General features: G+C 36.6%; 1 protein-coding gene across 1 annotated transcript; it reads right to left on the reverse strand.

Annotated features, from left to right (window-relative positions):
- Window positions 1-1358: 1358 nt before the first annotated feature.
- Window positions 1359-18544, reverse strand: slc17a5 (solute carrier family 17 member 5). The gene is made up of 11 exons (XM_042502250.1): window positions 18424-18544; window positions 15295-15494; window positions 12894-13127; window positions 12525-12612; window positions 11318-11404; window positions 10197-10315; window positions 8296-8457; window positions 7037-7169; window positions 6776-6923; window positions 6240-6330; window positions 1359-4301 (listed from the first exon to the last, which is right to left on the reverse strand). The coding sequence occupies exons 1-11, from the start codon at window positions 18500-18502 to the stop codon at window positions 4164-4166; spliced, it is 1479 nt and encodes a 492-aa protein (XP_042358184.1). The 5' UTR covers window positions 18503-18544; the 3' UTR covers window positions 1359-4163.
- Window positions 18545-20561: the final 2017 nt, after the last annotated feature.

The following is a 20561-nucleotide window of genomic DNA, read 5'->3' on the forward strand; positions in this document are numbered from 1 at the left end:
GAATAATCTCTAGGTAAACATACAGTGCTTATGAAATGATGCTGTCATGTTCTGAAAGGGTCTTTTCTAATCGTAAATGTCTGAATCTATTGGCTTCTGTAGATCTTTTGAGCAACATGTATGTCAAAATGCATTATCGAGTATTTCTAAAAATAGCATTTGGTAAGATCATGTTGTTCCCTGTTCAGCCCATACGGGAATATTTGTGTTTGTAGTTATGACTCAGCCAGAGCAGAGTTGGATTAATGTGTGTGCTGTAGGTGAGTCTGTTTCCAAAAGAGTGACGATCTGCATAAAATGCTCGCTTTGTTGTGTGTAAAGGGAGTGAGATTTAACAACTATTATCTTACTATTTTTGCTCTTATCTCTGTTTTTGGCTATTCTGCAGTTTGTTTCACTGGCTGTTAGTATGTAACAGTTTGGGTTACTTTATTAAAGTGTATTATGAATGGTGTGAGATTTTATAAAATATTTCTGAAGGTAGGGTCACTGCTGACTAACAGGCTTTTTATTTTTTATTTTTTTTATTTTTTTCATTAGGGATAATACTTCAGTAGCACATGTAAGAGGAATTTATACCAGATATAAGGAGTTGCACAAGGCTAGTGTGTGTGGTTTTGAAATTGTATATCTATATTTTGCAGTTTGTGTCACTGGCCGTTTTTTGTTCCTGAACATTTTTGTTAGTGTGTATCAATATAAAGTTATTTATTACAGTATCTAATGAGTGATGTGAGATTTTCCTGCTGACTAACAGAAAGTCTTTTTTTAGCCTTTTCTTTAGGGGGTACTACTTCAGGAGTACATTTAAGAAGAATTCATGCCATAAGACGTTGCATAAGGCTAGTGTGTGTGGTTTTGAAATTGTGTATTTGTATATTTTGCAGTTTGTGTCACTTTTCTGTTTCTTGGTTCAAAACATTAGTGTTAGTATGTAGCAATTTAAAGTTACTTCATTGCAATGTATTATGAGTTGTGTGAGATTTTATAAAGTATTCAAAAATACACAAATTCAAATTCCAAAGTACATATTTAGTAATCTAGATAGTTTGGTGTGATTTGCTTAGTGTTGGAGATATCAGCTGTAGAGATGTCAGCTGATATCTCCAACACTCTGCAGCTCACACCAAAACAATCTAGACTGATAAATAGCACTACAGGTAAGAGGGAAAACGTGTATTTTTGATTTTAGGGTGAGCTGTCCATTTAAGGTAATTAATAGTCCAGATAGAGGTTTTTTTTTTTTTCTCAGTACTCAAAGACAAAATCAGAACTGCAATAATGAAAAGCACATTATTCCTTTAGTTAGTTGTGACAGTTAGAGGTTATATATATTGAAATAATAACCCAACACAATATCAGATTTGAGCATAGCTGTATATAATGAAGTTTTTACAATACATAACAGTGACCTAAGACATGTTTCTGGAATGTTTCCAGACTGAAAGCTTACAATGATTACCCTCTCAGTAAAGGTGGTGTACATACTTTATATACTGTATATGTACTGTAATATACACATACAAAAATCCCTTCATTCTCTGTATATAGACACTGAACGTAAAAAAGAAATAATAAAAAAGCTGTAAATAGAGAAACCCTTAATGGGAACGATACAGTCCTAAATAGTCAGAACCCGTTTGAGCTACTGTAATAAGGCAGTGCATCTTAAATTGGGATGATGCTACATGTTGACAGAAATTATAGTTTCCTTGTGGCTTGATTTTGATTTACATAGACATTTATGTACATAGACTATTATATGGTAGAGTGCAAACTTTGTGGAAAAGGTTAAAGTTAAGGTAAAGAATTACCACAAGCCATGTTTTAAGTTAACTGTGCTATGTGAAATAATTTCAAAATGCGATCTAATTCAGTTGCCGCTTAAAAATTGAGGACACATACCTCAATGTGGCAGATCAACTAATCTGTAAAAAGTAGTCAAACATCCTTTTCAATCCTTGTTAGACATAAGGTACCTGAGCATTGACACACAAAGTGCAAATCCTGTGAGTAAAGTAAGGCTATGTGTCCACCAGAAACCTCTTTAAGCACTTTTTTTTCTTATTCTTCATTAAGAGCTAAACATCTTTTTAGTGTTATAGATAGAAAATATCATGACCCGTGCTTTCCACATGCATTAGTGAAGTGCTGCTACCTAAACTGAAAGAGGTGCCTAGTGGACAAAACCTGAAAAGACAATACATATTGTTGTGCACATAAAATCCCTTACAGCAACATATAACAAGTAAATATAAAAAAAGGTCCTTTTGCTATCCCATTAATGATAAAGAGCTTTAAAATTAATTAAAAGAGGCTTCACTTTAAGGCATTTTCTCAAACCAGTGTTTGTGCGTGCTTTGCGGTCACAAAGTTCTCTCAGGAAAGACGATTTCAAATGTGTGCGTCTAGTTTGGGACCAAACCACTGAAGGAAATGTTTCACCCTCCTAATGACCATTTGTACATCAGTTACTCACCACGTGTTATACTGAATTCGTGAAGACAACTTTTTCTCGCATGCCTGCAGTGAATGAAGAATCCAAAAGTTTTGATGACAACAGCAAAACTATATCAAAACATGAAAACTCCTGCAGTATAATTCAAATTTCATTCACACGATTGTACTTCCCAAACACCTCCATTCTCACTAAACTCTTCCAAGCCATACTCCATTGACAAAAACAGTTATTTTACCTGACTAAACACAGAAGCTGTTGTTCTTGGTTATTGTTTGTGGTATTGTGTGGCTTTGGTGAGTCCAAATTAACCCTTTAAAACACAGAAGTCACACAATAACACAAACTAACAGATGGAGGCAGCTGTAGAGCAGCAGCTCCAGTGTTCAGTGAGGTAAAATTACTGGGTTTTTTCCATCTTCCGTTCAGTTCGGAAAGGGCTGTTTGGAAGTTATGAGCATACGACTGGATAAATGAGACTTGTAAAGATGTTTTGATGTGGAGTTTGGTGTTGTTAAATGTGGTTGCTAGGTTTGGGTACCATTTACATTTGAACTGATACTGTTATCTGAAATTCAGTATTTGTACCTTTATTCTCTCTGCAGAAATGTAATTTCTGAACAAGTTACAGAGGTAACATAGTCTCGCTCTCTCTCTGCTCTAATCACAAGTAGAGTCTTCTGTCTCTAGAAGAAAAGAAAAAGAAAAGATAATAGACTAAATGCTGAAACTATCACTGTGTGAAGCGACAGAGCTTCCTGGCTTCAGGGCGCTTCTGCCTCCTATCTGAACCCAGATGCCCCCTCAGGTACCAAAATTTGTACCTTACTGTAAATCAGTATTTGCCAGTGCTGACTCCATTTTGTTGGTGCCCTTAAAAGTACCAAGTTCGGTAATTGGATTCTCGTTCATCACAGACATTTGGGAAAAAGCAGCATTATCTACATCCAACGTAACAGAGGTGAGTAATTCATACAAATGGCCATTTGGGGGTGAAGTATTCCTTTAAACACTTTAAAACTAATTGGCACTCAGTTTAAGTTTCACATTTTGTGTTATCCCAAACTTAACCAACACAAGTGAAAGAAAACATTCTTCTCGAGGGTGTCGACTCTTAACGTGGCAATAAAACTTAAAAAGGGTTCTCTGTGGCATTTTGGGCTAGAAAACTTTTAAGTGCTCGGGAGGCAGAAATAACAATTAAGTCTAAGACGGTGGCTAACTGGTTAACCTGAACACCAAAAAGGAAGTATATTGAGATGATTTGTCTTCCATAGCTTATTTACCTTAATGCGTGACTATTAACAAGGTTTAGATAACCTGCAGCTGTCTAATGAACTGGCTACATTCCCTTTTTTTAGTTGGTGACAAGAGTGCTTAGTTTATAATAACAGCTTCCTCTGACACTTATTAAGAGCTATTTACTGTGGCTCAATGATTATTTTTGCCTCTGAGAAATATTCACCTCACTAAAACTGTAATCTTCTTTGTTATTGCTGTGACTGTGGGTTTGTGTGACTCTCGAGTGCCCACAGTCACAGTAATAATGTCCTCAGGGTGTTATGGCTGTTACTCACTGTTAGTAAGCCGCACTTTGAGAATAGTCAGCGCGGTTGGAACGCATCTCTCGCTGATTACCCGTTGAGTTATGCCAGTGATTGATACCTGTCCATCTGATTTATCAAACAGACAAGTGTCCTCAGCCTCAGTCTCCATGAGAGTAGGACGTGTGGACGGCCCACGGCTGCACTGTTCCTTGGCCGAACACAGTGTAGAAGACCGCTCCGAACAGGTTGATGGCAGCGGCGATGTAGAAAACCATCTGCCATTCTTCTATGACTTTCTACAGGACAATCAGAAAAATTAATAATTAGTATTTACATTTTTAAAAAGGCTTCACCCTCATTGCAGAAGTATGTCATTAATGATTTAGCTCATTATCTGGTGCATTCTGTAAAAGTGCTCAGGATAACAATATTTACACAGCTTAACAGGGTCAACATTTTACAATTTGTTGCATCTTGGATTAGCAATAATATTGGCAATAAAGAGAGAGATATATATAGAAGGTAATGAGCAACATTACAAGACATGGCCCAAAAATTAGCAAGAAATTAGTAACAAAAAAATCATGAGAAAATCACCTGAAAACTAAAAAAAAGTAAGAAATTAAACAAAAAAAAGAAGAAAGAATAAGACATGGAAAACGTGCTGAAAATAAAAAAAAATACATATACGTTTCTTTGTGTAAAAATAAAATAAAATTCAAAGCACTCACTCATGATTCAAAATTTTTATGCTGGGCCCTGAATATTCAATGAAAGTAACAATTAAGCAAAGATCAAGACAGTACTCCAATTTGTTTTTTTTGGTGGAAATATTAAAAAAAAATCAAATGAGGGTGCTGTCACGATCTTTCATTGTTACATTTATATGTGTAAAAAAGATATATATATATATCTGTATTTTTTCAATAACTTAATGTATGATGTGATTCATTGACTTTTTAAATCTTAACCTGGTTGCCATTGTTGAATAACAACACAGTTTGATTATTTGACAAATAAACTGTTTGTCCTCAACTGTGTGGCGGCGGCCTGAGGTCAAAATCTATAATCTGCTAATTACAACGACAGTGACTGCATGGTTTCATGTCTCCCCATTTTACAATATAGTGCTCTGATAGTGCTTCTATTCTCTTTGTAAAGGAAATAATAACAAAGAAAGTAACAATATTAATGTATATACGATCGAGCCAGACAAAAACACTCTGATAATGACTGAGTTGCTTTTCTCACAGAGCTATGGACGCCCCCTGGAGGACAAATGTTTACATGCTAATCCTGTGCTGAATAAACACGGAATAAACCAATTAGAAAGGAAAAAGCCAGGTAAGGACACCATCTGTTTGGTAAGGGACACCTGAGGTCAGGACACCTGGAGTGACCTCTGTTAGAAAGCAAGAAAGAGCATACTGCATACTGGTAACCATCAGCGTGGTTGATATGAGACTGGAAGAGGTGTTTAACCCTTTGAAACCTGAGCGAATTGGTTTTATTACTTTCAAAAACATTGGAGGAAGGTAATGAGCAACATTAAAAGTCATGGCCCAAAACTCAGCAAGAAATTAGTAACAAAAATATATACATAAAAAAAATCACCTGAAAATAAAAAAGAAAAGAAAGGAAAGGTAAAAGACAAAATAAAACAAAAAGGAAAGAAATATGAATATAATATATAAACCGGGCTGTGAATCCTCAAGTAAAAGCAAGTAACAATGAAGCAATAATAAGGACAGCACTCTGATTTTTTATTTATTTTTTTGTTGGAAAAAAAATCTAATCGGAGTGATTTCCTGATCTTTCATTGTTTAACTGATTTGTATAACATACTTTTAAATATGAAATTATAATAATTATAAATATAATTCTTTTGAAACATTTTTTCTTGCTTTTTAAAACATTTTTTCGATTGTCCTCATCCCTTTTTCAAAACTAATCTCTAGGTAACTTTCTTGTCTTTACTAGTTTATTGCAATTGAATTAATGGCCTTTTCCCTCGTGTTTTTGAAAGAAATCAAACCAATTCGCTCCGGTTTCAAAGGGTGCAATAGCTTGTAAAAGGCAACTGAACACAGCGCAAGAAAGCTGATGTCGATTCAGGTTTCAGGGTGTCTGGACCTTTCGAAAAAAACAGTTACTACTCTGTTAAATTTTACAAAATCAAACCCGCTGTGCAGAATGGTTAATAATAAAAGTGATTATGTACAAGAGTTCCTTACATGTGTGGTGAGTGCGCTTCCTATGATTGGTCCCACCATGCCAGGAATGGTGGCAAAGGTGTTGGTGATTCCCAGGAGAATACCAGCATACCTGCAAACACAAGCACACTGACTGTTAGAGATCCAGAGTAGGTATTAACTCTTGAATTACCTTCATCTTACACCTGGAAGAAGATCCTGAGCATGTGTATAATCAGATTCCTGAAGTTTACTGCTACGCTGATCATTGTGTCTGAATAAATGTAAGAAAAAACATTCCTGTGCTTTTTCAGGACGTACAATTAAGGCTACAAAAAAATTACCCATTTTATCATTGCAAAATTCAGATTCTTAAATATATAAGATGAAAATTGTGATACAAGATTACACTTAGTATTAGTGACTGTGGGGAGGGTGCAAAAAATAAATATTATAACTTTTTTTTTTGTTTTTCTTGTAAGTTTTAGGCTTTTAGGTTTGGTTTTCCTGCATCTTGTGCAGAATCTCTCTGTTGTATTTATAAAGTCACATTGGTGATAGAGGTTGGTCAGTCTTACGAAGGCGCAATGTCAAGGTGGTTGATGTTGAAGCCAGAAGCCGAAACTCCGCCCAGAGCAGACGAGATGGTGAGGAAGGTCACAGCCAAAGTGTAGTTGCAGCCTGTGTATCCTGCTGCCACCAGGAACACCGCTGGTCCGATCATTCCTGCAAAAAAACAATAAACAGTCTTCAGAAGTAGCAGAGGTGGTGCATTTGGAAGTCAAGAGCATGTTGTCAGTTTCACAACCTAAAATAATTATGATATTGTCATTTCTTACCAACAATGCTGAAGGACTTCCTGACAATGACGGTGCGGTAGTGGCGGGTTTCGCGCAGGTAATCGGCAAGCTGGCCACTCAGCACGGCCATCACAGCGCAGCCGATGTAAGGAAGAGCTGACAGCATCCCGTTCTATTGTGGACAGCAGACAATAACTCATAATGTGAATATTTTCATGATTGGTTATTATGTACATGTTGGTGTTGTAATTTCATGTTTTGGTTTACCCACTTAACTCCCTTGTCTATTTTTACTTCAGTTAGTTACATTTTTATGACTTATATACACTTACTGACAAATATCTTCTAAGACTGGGGCCAGATGTATGACTGCTGCATAAGCACAAAAAACCAAACATGCATACTCTTTCCCAAACATTAACTGGTATTAATAAAGGAAGAATGAGCGGTGAGAATGTGTGTACATAATGTATTTTATAGAGCACGTGTACACGTGTTTTTAGCTGAGATGCCAGCCGGTGATATGAGGTAGAGATAAAATATAAGATGAAAGATGGATAACAATTTTAGTATTTTTAGCATTTTGTAGACTACACAGCGTTTTGTAAAATGTCAGTCAAAGGTGCATTATAAAGTTTGAAATTGTTAAGAGTCATTAGTTTAATGTTTTTTTAATATCTAGACTGACATTTAAGCCATTATCTCCCTGTAAATGATTTGAATTTGATCCTAACTTTTGAAGCACTTTGTAAAGCCAGTGTCAGCATGAGTATTACGAATGAATCACCGATCATCATCCTGACGTTTCATAAGAACAATGACAGAGACTTTAGTGATGATGGTTGGCAGAAATATGATAAGTTAGTGGTACGGACACTACATGTATCTACAAACGTGCATAATAAGAGCTGCTCTGGCACCAAGTGGTAGCTTTGCCAAGGTGACATAATCGGTGACATGGCACTTTCTTTACCTTATTTTTCATTTACTGATGTAATAAAGTGGACAGGCAGAAGCATCAATATGCAAACATATGTTTAAGGTCTGTCTTCATCCATTTATGGCAAACTGTGGGTGTGTAAATTGTGCACACACACCCAGGGCCACAAAGACTGGGCTTTATCAAAAAGAATCAGGCGTATGCACGGCTTTATAGGTCTGATGAAAACAATGCGTATGCATATTTCTGTCTTTGAGTGCACACAGTTTTACTTGTTAATCCACACACATTGGACTCTTTCTATTAGTGTTTGCCATTGATCCTCTGAGTATCAGTGAATTTGTGAAGTTGACCTCACCTCCTGTATGCTGAACCCCAGTATGTCCTTCATGTAGGTTGGCAGCAGGGTGAGGAGGGTGTAGAAGGTCCAGTTGTAGGAGAAGTGAGCCACAACGATGGCCAACAGTGGTGTGGACGTCACTATGGATCGCCAGGGGATGTTGCTTGCTGAGGAGGACAGCTGGGACACATGGGAAGCAGAAAATAATGCAGCCATCCACCATTATTAATAGACACATATGTGATTATTTTTTGCTCGACTATGATTAATTTTACTTCCAACTTTGTTTAAAATTAGTTGTTCCATATTATAAATTAAATTATAATGTGGATAATGTGCTGAGAATTTAGTGTTCAAAATATAAAACTGTGCCTTATGCTACATACCAATGTATAAAACTAGTATGTAAGTTAAAAATATAAAAATATAATTATGTTGAGATATAGGAATAGCAATAACAATATATAGAATATATACAATGTCTACATGCAAGAGCTGGAAGAAGAGTAATTGCACAGAGGACTGCTACAGATGAAATAGAAATATTGCGCAAAATATTGTTGTGAAGACCGTGAAATAAAAAATGATTGCACCTTACAGATCTTATTACACATTTCTTTATTTACACTTATTGTATAATGTTGTGTTCCTGTTTGGTTCATGATTTAAAACACAGAAATTAGATGCAACAAGCTGGAAATAATCCTACAGTTATACTTTACTTTACTTTGTCACGCTGCCTTCAAAGGCATATAGGTGTTAAGAGTCATGAGCGTGTGAATGTCATCATGAACTGCAGAGTCATGGCGAGCGTTGTGACTGAACAGCTGAGTAAGACAGATAAGAAAATAAAATGCTGCAATACACTCAGATTATGCAACATTAGTATCTGATGACTGTCTTGGACCGGAAATGCCTGAAAGCACTCTGCAGCTACTGTCTCTACTACTGTCTTAATAGAGTGAAGAACAGTACGCTGTGCCAAAATGGCAACGTGGGATCTAATCCTCTGTTACAATTACATAGAAAAAACAGAAGAAAAATCACAACTCATTTTTTCTGTGCCTTTCTATATATGTCTTAATTTCTACTTTTGTCTTTTTCTGGGAATAATATTTGTTACACACTTGGGACCTAAATCCATGTTAGCAATGCAAGTCAAAATGTATCAGTCCAATAAACATTTAAATCACTTTTCATAAAATAACCTGTCTGTATATTCAGATTTCTGAGAAACTACAAGCTTAGCTCACAGACCCAAGAAAGTGGATAACATCGCTAAAATCTTGAGGTCTTAACGCTGGTTTCCTGTCCATCAAGTAATTCATTTCAAAATACTACTCTTGGTTTATAAAATGCTTAATTGTACAAAGCAAAGGAAAAAAAATCATTTCAGATTTTCTGCTACATTATGAACCATCCAGGGTCCCGAGTCAAAACTAAACATGGAGAAACAGCGTTCAGTTTTTATGCACCATATTTTACAAAATCCCAGAAAACTGCAGGTCCTCTGCAACTCTGTACTTTACAATCAAGATGAAAACCTTTTCTTTTCACCTTTTATTAAATGAAATATTTCTTATTGTACATTGTATTTAAATGCCCTTTACTTATGTGTTTCTTTTGCATGTTGTCTTGATGTTTTATGTAAAGCACTTTGTTGCTGAAATGTGCTACATGTATAAACTTGTCTTGCTGTAAAGAAACTGCATTAAAGCACCTTTTTGGTAATTCTGACCATGACTTTCTCTCTGGCAAAATTGTTCAAGAACGTCAACATGCCTAGGTCCTCCATTACAGCACCTATACATGTATAAGGTGAATTTAAAAAAAAAAATCGTTCCCTGACTCTATGAAACCTCGTTTTATATTTTTTAATTGAGAACATACAGCACAGACTGCCTGGTTTGTGTTGTTACCTCGTTCTTGAGTGAGGTAGTGATGTAGAGTCTCTCCTGCTCTGATATCCGTGGGTGTGTGTTTGGACTGTCAAAGACGAGGAAGGTCCACAAGACGAACCACACCAGGCCAACAGCACCTGCACACACAAACAAGTGAGCACATTTTACCGAAGGTCAACATTTATACAGCATAAATACTTCACCACATTAAAGACTGTATGTGTCAACAGCTACGCGGATTATGATGATGTTTTCAGAAGTTTTGTTTTGGTGGTCTGTCCTGAAAGTGAACTACGGTCTGAGCAACTCATTACATCTGCTTCACCTGAAGAATAACATGTGTTAACACGAACATCTGTCCAGTGGTTTACAGATGGAGATAATTTGTGGTAGTGTTAGTAGTTTACCAGGAAAATAAGCAGGAACATAACGTGGAACTTCTGTAGTGGTTCCATCTGTGAGCACATTTTTCTCTTTAACTTGCTAAATCATCGTTTCCACGGACCAAAGAGGAACAAAGGAACAGACACTGGAAGCAGCTTGTCTGACACTTTAAAAAACAAACACTGCTGTGGATCAGTGTTGAAGGAAAACATCAGTGACTAATCAATGGAGAGGCCACTTGAGGTTAAAGAAATATCCTTCTATAAGCATGACGGTCAACATTTTTGTTGGACATTGCATCGTGTGCACTTTACCAATCAGACACGATGAGACTCAGCTGATATGTTAATTCAATAAAGGTTTTTTTTTTAAGTACAGGGTTCCATGTGTTCCTATGATGCAAAATTTCCATAACTTATTCATGACAGCACTTTCAAGACCAGTCCAGTGCAAATGGGGCTTTATTTTGATGTCTATGCAAAAACAGCAATGCAATGACAACGTGGCCTACAGCACAATGCTTAGAGGCTACTGTGCTAACAAGTGAACAGGAAATGTGTGAAATGTGACTAAACCAATACATCAAAATAAAATGAGACATACTAAGGTTGAGAGAGGCTAATGCTTAACCACAGAGTAGCTGTTGTAATGCACACAAACTTGATTCCCTCTAACAGGGTGGAGCTCATCATCACTGTGAGAAAACAAAACAACGTCTCCCCGTCCCTCCACTAGTGACACCCCGGGGTTATTACCGAATATATAGAAAACGTAGGTCCAGTCCAGGTAGAAACAGATTTCACCAGACAAAGGAAGAGCTATCACTGTCCCCAGCTGGGCTCCTGGAGTGGAAGAGAAAGACAAACATCTGTAACTCACAGCTGTCTGAATGCAAACAGTGTAGCTACTGAATGATGAGTATACAGAGAGAGACAAGTCAATAATAACAATTATGACAGATGATGCCGTGCAAAAGGTGGCGAAGTCCAACCCCTTAGGTAAACAGTGTTAGGGTGAGACATCAGTGAAAGTTTCACAGTGCCTAAAGACAGGGATGCAGTTAGTGATTATTGTCACTATTGGTTAATCTGATTGTTTTTTTTTAAATGACTGATTCATTTTTCAGTCAATAAAGTGTTAGAAAATAGTGGAAATGTCGTCAAAGTTTGTCTGTCGAATTGTCTAAAAGCTGCAAATTATTTGGCATTTTTGTTTGTTAAATCACCTAATCGATTATAGTGATTTCTTTGGCTTAATTTACAATAACTAATTGACTGTTAAAATAGCAGCACAGCCACCAGAAGAAAATGATGGCTTTATATTTTTCTGCATAATACAAAAACATTATTCTTGCATATTTCATACAGATCATACTATCGTTTCTAAAGTGACATAATATATGAGCTGATCTTGTCGTCAAAAGGTGGATGGTGTATCACAAAGGCAAGATGCCTACCAAGCTGCAGATCAATGTTCGAGACCAACAAACAACAAAAGCGGTTATGTTTTGGCGAGTCATTACTGTGTTTCCACCTCCTTTTCAGGCACCAAATGTAGGTGTTCTGCAGTAATCTGTAGGCAGGAATAGTGCCACAAAGAGCAGTTGTTTTTTACAGAGATATCCCTGCTTTCCTATCGGGATATTGGCACAGAAAGTGGCTGTTTTAAATAGAGACATCAGAGGTTTTCTGCAGGGATTCTGCCCCTAAAACTGGTATTTTAAGTGAGTAGCGAAACTATGTAAAGTTTCAGTGCAGCCGCTACATAATAATGTGCAAATGTACGGGTCCTGTGGTTTGCAGAAATGTACAATACCAACATTTTTTTCTGGTGATTGGGTTGCAAATATCACTACCAAACTTAAATTATTTTGTAAAAAAACCATCCTATATTTACACTGTTTTGTGTACATAGAAATGTATTTCTTTGTGTTACTGTACCCCTTGTGTTTGCGTGTCTTACCGATGTAGGAAATAGTGAGAAGCCGGCTCCTCTCCAGCGGTGGCGCCCACGCTGCCCACATGGTGTACATTGCAGGGAACGTCACTCCCTGAAAACAAACACAAATAAAACTCAGGAACAATCAATTATCCACCTTTTTATCCATGTAAACCGTCTCTTCATCTAGTGTTTCTGGCTGTCTGTCCTCAACTCTATTAAGATTTTAGTATTAACACTCACTCACTTGATTATAGGTGCTCAGAGACACATTTTAAAGCCACTATTTTATATTTGGCTGCAGTGCAGCTGATGCTTCTGGTACAAACAACAAATAATGTAAACTCGTCTGTCAGTGTCCCTCTGTCTCTATGTCAGAATCAAACAGCCCACCTCGCCGATCCCTTCCAGCACCCTGACAGCGATGAGGTAGCTTGCACCCAGGTCAGCAGCCACAGGGGTGAGCAGCGTAAAAATGACAGTTCCCAAGATCCCCAATCCCATCAGCCACTTGGGTCCATAGCGGCCGGCCAGGTAGCCCCCAGGGACCTGTGTCAGGATGTAGCCGTAGAAGAAGGAGCTGAGGATCCAGCCCTGTGTCTCCGAGTTCCAGTCGTACACACTGGCCTGTGAGAGGACGAGTTATAGAGAGTTTTATTAGGAATTAAGCTAAATCAAATATTATGAAGACGTACATTACAGACTTAGCATTTATGCCTCATGTGTACATGTGCATGAGTTTTTGTTAATCAGTCTGTGTATTTTTTGGATGTGTCTGATGCTTTCTCTTTACTGTTATGTTCCTCTTTTTCCAACTGTCTTGTTTTAAAGCTTACACACATATGCAATAACACACAGTAAGTAAAGCCAAGATTTCAGCTGTGGACTCTTAGCATTCTTTTTAAAGATTTTTTTTGGCATTTTAGCCTTTATTAGATAGGAGAGATCAATAGCATGAAAGGGGGAGAGAGAGTGGGGACAACATGCCGCAAAGGGCCTTGAGTGGGAGTCGAACCTGAGGCTGCTGCAGCAAGGACACTGCCTTTATTCATGGAGTGCCTTCTTTATCCACTCAGCCACCGACACTGCAGACTCTTAGCATTTTTATGTCATGAAAATAACAGCATTTTTGCAAAACTGTTGTAAAATAATACAAAAGCACCAGAAAAGGGGGGAGAGGCTAGACTTGTTCTTACTTTTGTCAATATACAAAAAAAACAAGGTACATGCCCTGATGAAGACTGTACCTGTAAAGCCATTTAACTTTTGCAAAACAGCATGCATTGCTATATTTTGGTTTGGTCCTTGGATCCAAAGAACACCTGTTTTGGTAACCTACATTTGTGAAGTAGCACTCCTCAGCCAACCTATTTTATTGATACAAAAGCACGTCTAGATGATTGCAGCAGTGTTTTGTTCATGGATAAATTGACAATTAAATCAACGGCAGGTACGTTTTTTATACTCAGTTATTAATGTTATAGTATAAATGTCAAAACAGTTCGTATTCCAGTAAATTGTGACTTTTTCTAAACATGGTGGCACGGGAATTTCTGATGTTACTGTGTCATACAAGGCAAAAAACTCAGAGAAATAGCTACAGTTGTGCATCAGTACAGAAAACTGTTGCATGAGCTTATTTTTTTTAAGACCATCATGGAAAAATTAGCAATATGAAAGTATCTGAATGTCAATGTGGATAATAACTGAATGAAGGTGTGTGATTGGTCCATGTTAATGGTTTAGATATTTACATAGACCTCAGAGTCCTTCACTGTCTGCATGCAGGCAGGTGAGGAGGCTCCAGGTGAAGATACTGTAAGAAGGGGAAATGGTAGATTTTCGGACTTCAATGTTAAACAGAGCTTTATATACAGCTGAATCATAGTTCTGTTACTTTAAGTTTTCGGTGCGCTTTGCCAAAAGCTTCTATGATCACGTGTGTTGTAGTAAATATATATTTAAGTAAGCTCAACTGAGGCTCATCAAGTTTATTCTATTGTTCAGCAAAATGAGGGTTGACCAAGAGTTCATGTTTTTCTGCGTCAAAGACAAACTGCTGATTATCAGATGTCTACTCTGGTCTCCTGATTCACACAAGCCTGTCACGTTTAATTTTTTTTCCACAAACAGCAGACAAATATGGAAAAACACAACCGTAGCACTAACCATTGTTTTCCAAAGAGGCATTTTAAAGCCAGAAACACCAGTTTGTATGACTGAAATAGGTGTACTTGGCCTGACTCTTTCAGCCTTCAAATCTTTCTTTTTTGTTTTTTAAGATATTTTTAAGGCATTTTTTCCTTTAATTGATAGGACAGTACGAGTGTGTAAGGGGGGGAAAAGAGAGGGGATGACATGCTGCAAAGGGCTGAAGCTGGAATTGAACCTGTGGCCTCTAAACATGAGGCACCTGCTCTATCCACTGAGCCAACAGGTTTCACCTTCAAATCTTTATTAATACAACATGTTTATAAAATCTCCCTCAAGGAACACACAATGAGTGAAATCACACACTGAAAGTCCAACCGTTTTTGAAAATGATTAATTGACTCACTGTTTTTGCTGCTGTGGTAGTTGGCCTTTATACTCACTGTTTACAGATAAAGTGGATTTCATTTAATATAGTTATATTGTGCAAGTAAAATTCAACTCTTGGTGTTATTTGGCAAAACAGACTCAACATATCAAGGAAATGCACCTATGTGGGACTGAATCACTCCCAGCATGCATTTAACAGTTCAACCAGTTTTTATCATTCTTCTTAATCAGCCACGGTCACGTTCGCGCTCACCGTGTGGTTTTTTCTGGGCCGTGGAGGAGGGTTGCCATGAGCAGGACACACTGAGCCGCTGTGGTTGGTGCTGTGGTGCTGGGTGTTGTTAAGCATGTCCACCATGGCAACACTGAGGTTTACCCGCAAGGAGTAGACCACGAAGAAGCCAAATGAGGACAGCAGCGCCAGGCCATACCGTGACGAACAGCATGCTGGGGCTGCAGGATGAGGAAGAGACAGAAACAGCAGTGAGACCTTGGTTAGTTAAGCAGTGCAGCACGAGTCTAGTTTTCTATTCTTTCACCGTACAGAAAAGACATACAATAAATAAATAAATAACCTGGATTTTTTTTGGTTTGTTGTTTTTAACCTCAGAATTTATCTATACTGTTGTGGAAACTTTTGCCTGGAAAACAATTTAGAAATTCAATTACTTTTCCAGTTTTTCCATGACTGTGGGAACTCTGTAATCATAACTCATCAAGTGTAACGTAGATTGCAGCTACAATTTCCTAAATCATTAAATGAATCATTTAGAAAATGCCAAAGAGAGAGTAAATGCTGGTCACAAGTTCCTTGAGCCTGAAGTTTTATCTTGAGACCTCTTTGCTTTCTTAAATCTGCAGCCAAAAAATAAATAGTTTAACTTTATTATTGTGTAAAAAAATAGAGTTCAACAGATTATCAGACAAATGTTGCCCCCCAATTATCGGGGCCAACATTTGGCATTTTGCTGATTATCTGTATCAGCGTTTTATTTTAATGATTGCTGATAAAATTTATTGAAAAAATTGCAAAGACGGTGCCAGCATGGGAGAAACTTTTAGTTTGTAAAATCTGAGGGAGTTTATCTATTTTTTATTTTTGTATTCAAATTTTCATTTGACTTTATAAAAAAGCTGCTAAACTAAGTTATGTGTTGGAGTTTGCTATATTCCAAATGTTCAATATTGACAGAACGAATTTCATTTTATTGTAAATGCATATCGGTTACTAACATCTGTTATCGGTCTCATTAACTATAATAACTAATATCGGCCCTGAAAAACCAACATGGGTCTACCCTTAAAAAAAACATCAAACTAATCCATGTTGTAAACTGCAAGAGTAATACAGATGTTAACTTTATCACTGTCGGTAAATCTTTGAAGAAAGTTCTAACCGATTCATTTCCTGTCATGCAGCAGAATAAGCAGTTGTCTCGGTGCTTCATTTTTGTGTCTTAATTGCATGTCTTGTCCCATTTACTTCCATCACTGAACCTGGCTGTATAGTAAGTCATAAGGTGCAACAACTTAAAGATATGACTGTCATTATGTTAACCACTGTTACTGTTTAACTCACCCGTTCTCTTCTATAAAAGACAAACAACAAACTTCAGTGTCGTTATCTGGCAGGTTGTCATGTTTACATGGAAAACAATATTTGTTTAAACAAGAAAAAACTCAATACACCTGTACACAAACACACTGTTTCTTAGAGCCACATCTTTCATGCTCAGAAGTTGCACGACTTTAACCCTTTGAAACCTGAAATGACATCAGTTTTCTTGTGCCACTTTCAGATGCCTGTCACAAGTATTAAAACTTTCAAAAACATTTGGGAAAAGGCAATTAGGAAAAGGGTCACGCCTGCACACTTACTCCATGCCACACAACGTTATTTCAGACAACATTTGGATCCTGCTTGGACCTTCGTCAGGTCAAATGTTTGAAAAGATGAAACCACACCTGTATTAAACACATAATGCACACTAACAGGCTGATGAGCTCTGTGGTGGCACATGATGCGAATTTAATAACCCTCTTTCAAAACAGGCAATGTGCAACTTGGGTAAGAAATGTTGAACAAATTGCAAAAAACTTAATGGTTTTAATGGACATTTTCAAGGTCATTTCTTTGTTTTCCTTTTTTTTCAAAACAAATTGTCATATAATTTTCTTGTACTTTTCACACACTTTTTTTTGCCATTGTTGGGTCATTTCTTCTTTTGCTGCTCATTGCCTTTTTCAGATGTTTTTGAAAGAAATCAAGCCAGTTAGCTCGGGTTTCAAAGGGTTAAACAAGCATTATCTCCTAACCAACACTGGTATGAAAACATGACATGACTCATATCTCAGGTACACAGTAAGTATGTCTTGAAATATGAGCTCATGACAGATTTCCGTAACTCGTGACTCAGGCTAATTAAAATCTCACCAAGTGTACAAAGGCACAGAATGTGAAGAAAGCATTTGAAAGCTTTTAAATTTTATATTTACATGCACCCTGCAACAAAAGCTTTCTGATAGTTGTGGTACATGTTAACTTTATCATTATCAGGGTTCCTACAGTTTAAAACAAGTTAGATTTAAGACTTTTAAAGTGGTTTTAATGTCAGTGGGGATTAAATTTAAGACCAAAATTGAAAAGAAAAAAAATTGAAAAAAAAAAAACCATGTTTTTACTTCAGGTTAACGACAATTATTTATTACTGCTGCATAAACCACTCCAGTCCAGGTAAAAAAGTTAGAACTGGGAAATACTTTTATACTTTTGTTGGCGAGTTTTCTTTGCATTTTTTTTTAAAATTACATTTAAAAACAATGACTCATAAAATAATTCTTGCAAAGTCTGAGCATTTCTAAGACTATCGAAATACCGACTTAAGACATTTTAATACAAATTAAGGCCTTATCTTTACATTAATACATCCGATGCCTTTTTAAGAGTTTAAGGACCCGCGTGAACCCTGTGCACAGGACCCGGATACCTGTACACTGCACTGTAATACAACACCATGGAAATAACATCAGCAATATAAGAGACGCTGCTGGCTAAATTAACAAAGAATTTTATGTTTAAATAAAGTTTACAGCAATGTTGATTCATATCTGAGGTGGTTTTGGGGCATTTTAGTCGCGATTACTTCTATTAAATGTTGTTTATGTTATGATTAATGCGCCCTCGCTAAATGAACAAAGTGCTACAAAAGGCAAACACCTTAATAAAGTAAGCTTTGATGCTTTCCGGCTTTTTTACCCAACAAAAACATCGAAAAAAGCGCGAGTTTGAGACATATGTTACCAGAAAACAATCACGCCATCGGGCGGCGTTGTTGTTAGCTAACGCTAGCTAAGTTAGCTTCGTATATTTTGTTTGTTTCACCTCTTTGGACTTTGTCTTCGTGTCCTCGGCGAAGCAGCGGGGTATCGTCCCCCTCCGTGTCCGACCCGTATCGCTGCATGTTTCAATCCACGAAAAACTGTCTACTGCATCCCAGACTAACCCAAAAAAACAACAACAAAAGCAGCAGGGAGCTGACTCCAGTCAGCTGAGCTACACGACACAAAACTCAAATCCGTCACGTGACGAGAAGCACCTGACCGGAAGTCATAAGCGAACTTTTTTCCCCCAAGTTTTGCCTGCAGGTAAAAAAAAAAAAAGGAAAAAAAAAAAACACAAGGAAAATTACATTTTCCAATATAGGTTGACTTATAATGATCAATACACTATGCTTCTACATTTTTAAAAGAAGTAGTTTGAAAGAAGAAGTTTGGTGTCCAACTAGAGGACAATAAAGCAGAGTTTGGGATTAACTATTTATTTATTAATGCTAAATGAATTTGAAATATTTTTTAAAATATATTTTTCTATTATCATATTTCCCTTTATTATAAAATATTATGACTTTTCTTATTATTTAAAAAAACAGAACGATTTAATTCACAAATGTGAAATTAAAAAAAAAACTAAGAAAGCAACATATTTTCATTGTTTTTATAACACAAGGCTCACAGTGTGACAAAACAAATCCGTCGAGTATATATACATACAACAGTTGAAAATAATCATCCAGAAACCCACCCCATCCTAATTTAACATAAAAAGGACGTAAAATATTAACAAAAATAGTATAAGGCTACTACTTGTTTTACTTGAAGGGATTGTTTACACCGTGCTCTTACCATAAACAACCGTCACCTATGATTGCAGTGCAAGTTATCGCCACATCTCCTCATTTACCTGTAAAAAGGTAATTATGGCGGCTGTCCGAAGGGAAATCGCATGGAAGCGTTAAGTTTCTGTAAATGACCATTGCTAATAATGACCCCCTGCCCTATTATTGGCCTATCAAACTTGTTTTTTTCCTGTTTAAATATTACAAACGGAGGAGACAGAGAACACTCACCCATCTTTTAAGTGGTTGCATCTCCAGTGAAGCGCACAGCTGATCCCACGCTGTTTGTTTAGCCTATATGACATAACAGAAAAGCATGTTTAACAAATTCAGCGTGGACAGATTGATGTTGCTACAGGGTATACAATTCAAATAAGGCGCTCATTTTCTATAAACAGTTGTGTTTTTTTTTTTAAGAAAGTGTGTGCAGTGCACCTGCCAAGTCAGATGAGGTGCACATTCAGGACACTATCATGTGTTTTTGGCATTAAAAACAAAAATAATCTAACACTTGAGGGAGGAGACGTTTTTACAAATGTAAAAGCATAACAGGAGTTCCTAAAGTTTTAAAGACGTCGTCAACGTCGTGGGAGTGCACACACTGAAGTATTTTATAATTAATATTATCCAATCCAATCCAATCAAAAACTTATTTATAAAGCACATTTTAAAAACAACAGAATTGACCAAAGTGCTGTATATCAATAAATGGCTTTTTTTTTTTTAAACAGCATAAATATCCTAAATTATATTATTAATCTAATGATATATATATATATATATATAGCAATATAACATTAATCAATATAACATTAATATTATTATATTATCATATTTTGAATGAAAGCACAACCTTAAAATGTGCATATTATATATATTTAAGGCAACAGGTCACTGATAATGATGTTAACGGTATTTCTGAGGGTTTTCTTTCTACAAACTAACAGCTGTGAAAGTTATGATAAGATGTCACAGACACATAAAAAGTGGTTTGATGTCAATATATTCATAAATGAGCAAGCTATTGAAATCACAACCGTGAAATGTGCATATTTAAGGCAATATGTCATTGATAATAATGTTGAGGGATTTGCAACATTATAAAGTGACAAGTGTTGTGTTTACAGCTTGTTAAACTGCCCCCAAGTAAAAAGGAAGCAAAAAATAAAAAATAAAAAAAGAACACCTAATATAATCTGGTGTCATATAGTATTTTACCCAATCGTGAAGCACTGTTTTATAAAGGCATCACTATGGTGCTCTTGTAATTGTACAGTGAATTATTTGGACAGTTAATATTTTGTCTCCACCTTGTTTATTGGGGATAAAAAATGTTACACTGAAT

This window comes from Plectropomus leopardus, chromosome 15 (genome assembly GCF_008729295.1).
Source record: "Plectropomus leopardus isolate mb chromosome 15, YSFRI_Pleo_2.0, whole genome shotgun sequence".
Taxonomy (NCBI): domain Eukaryota; kingdom Metazoa; phylum Chordata; class Actinopteri; order Perciformes; family Serranidae; genus Plectropomus; species Plectropomus leopardus.

What these genes read in the sequence shown, in the direction of transcription:
- slc17a5 (XM_042502250.1), bottom strand. Translation starts at nt 18,502, where the DNA reads ATGCAGCGATACGGGTCGGACACGGAGGGGGACGATACCCCGCTGCTT. An exon ending in CTACGTTTTCTATATATTCG is followed by an intron (nt 10,316 to 11,317) that starts GTAATAACCCCG and finishes TTGTGTGTGCAG; the next exon opens with GTGCTGTTGGCCTGGTGTGG. An exon ending in TGGGGTTCAGCATACAGGAG is followed by an intron (nt 7,170 to 8,295) that starts GTGAGGTCAACT and finishes TGTCCACAATAG; the next exon opens with AACGGGATGCTGTCAGCTCT.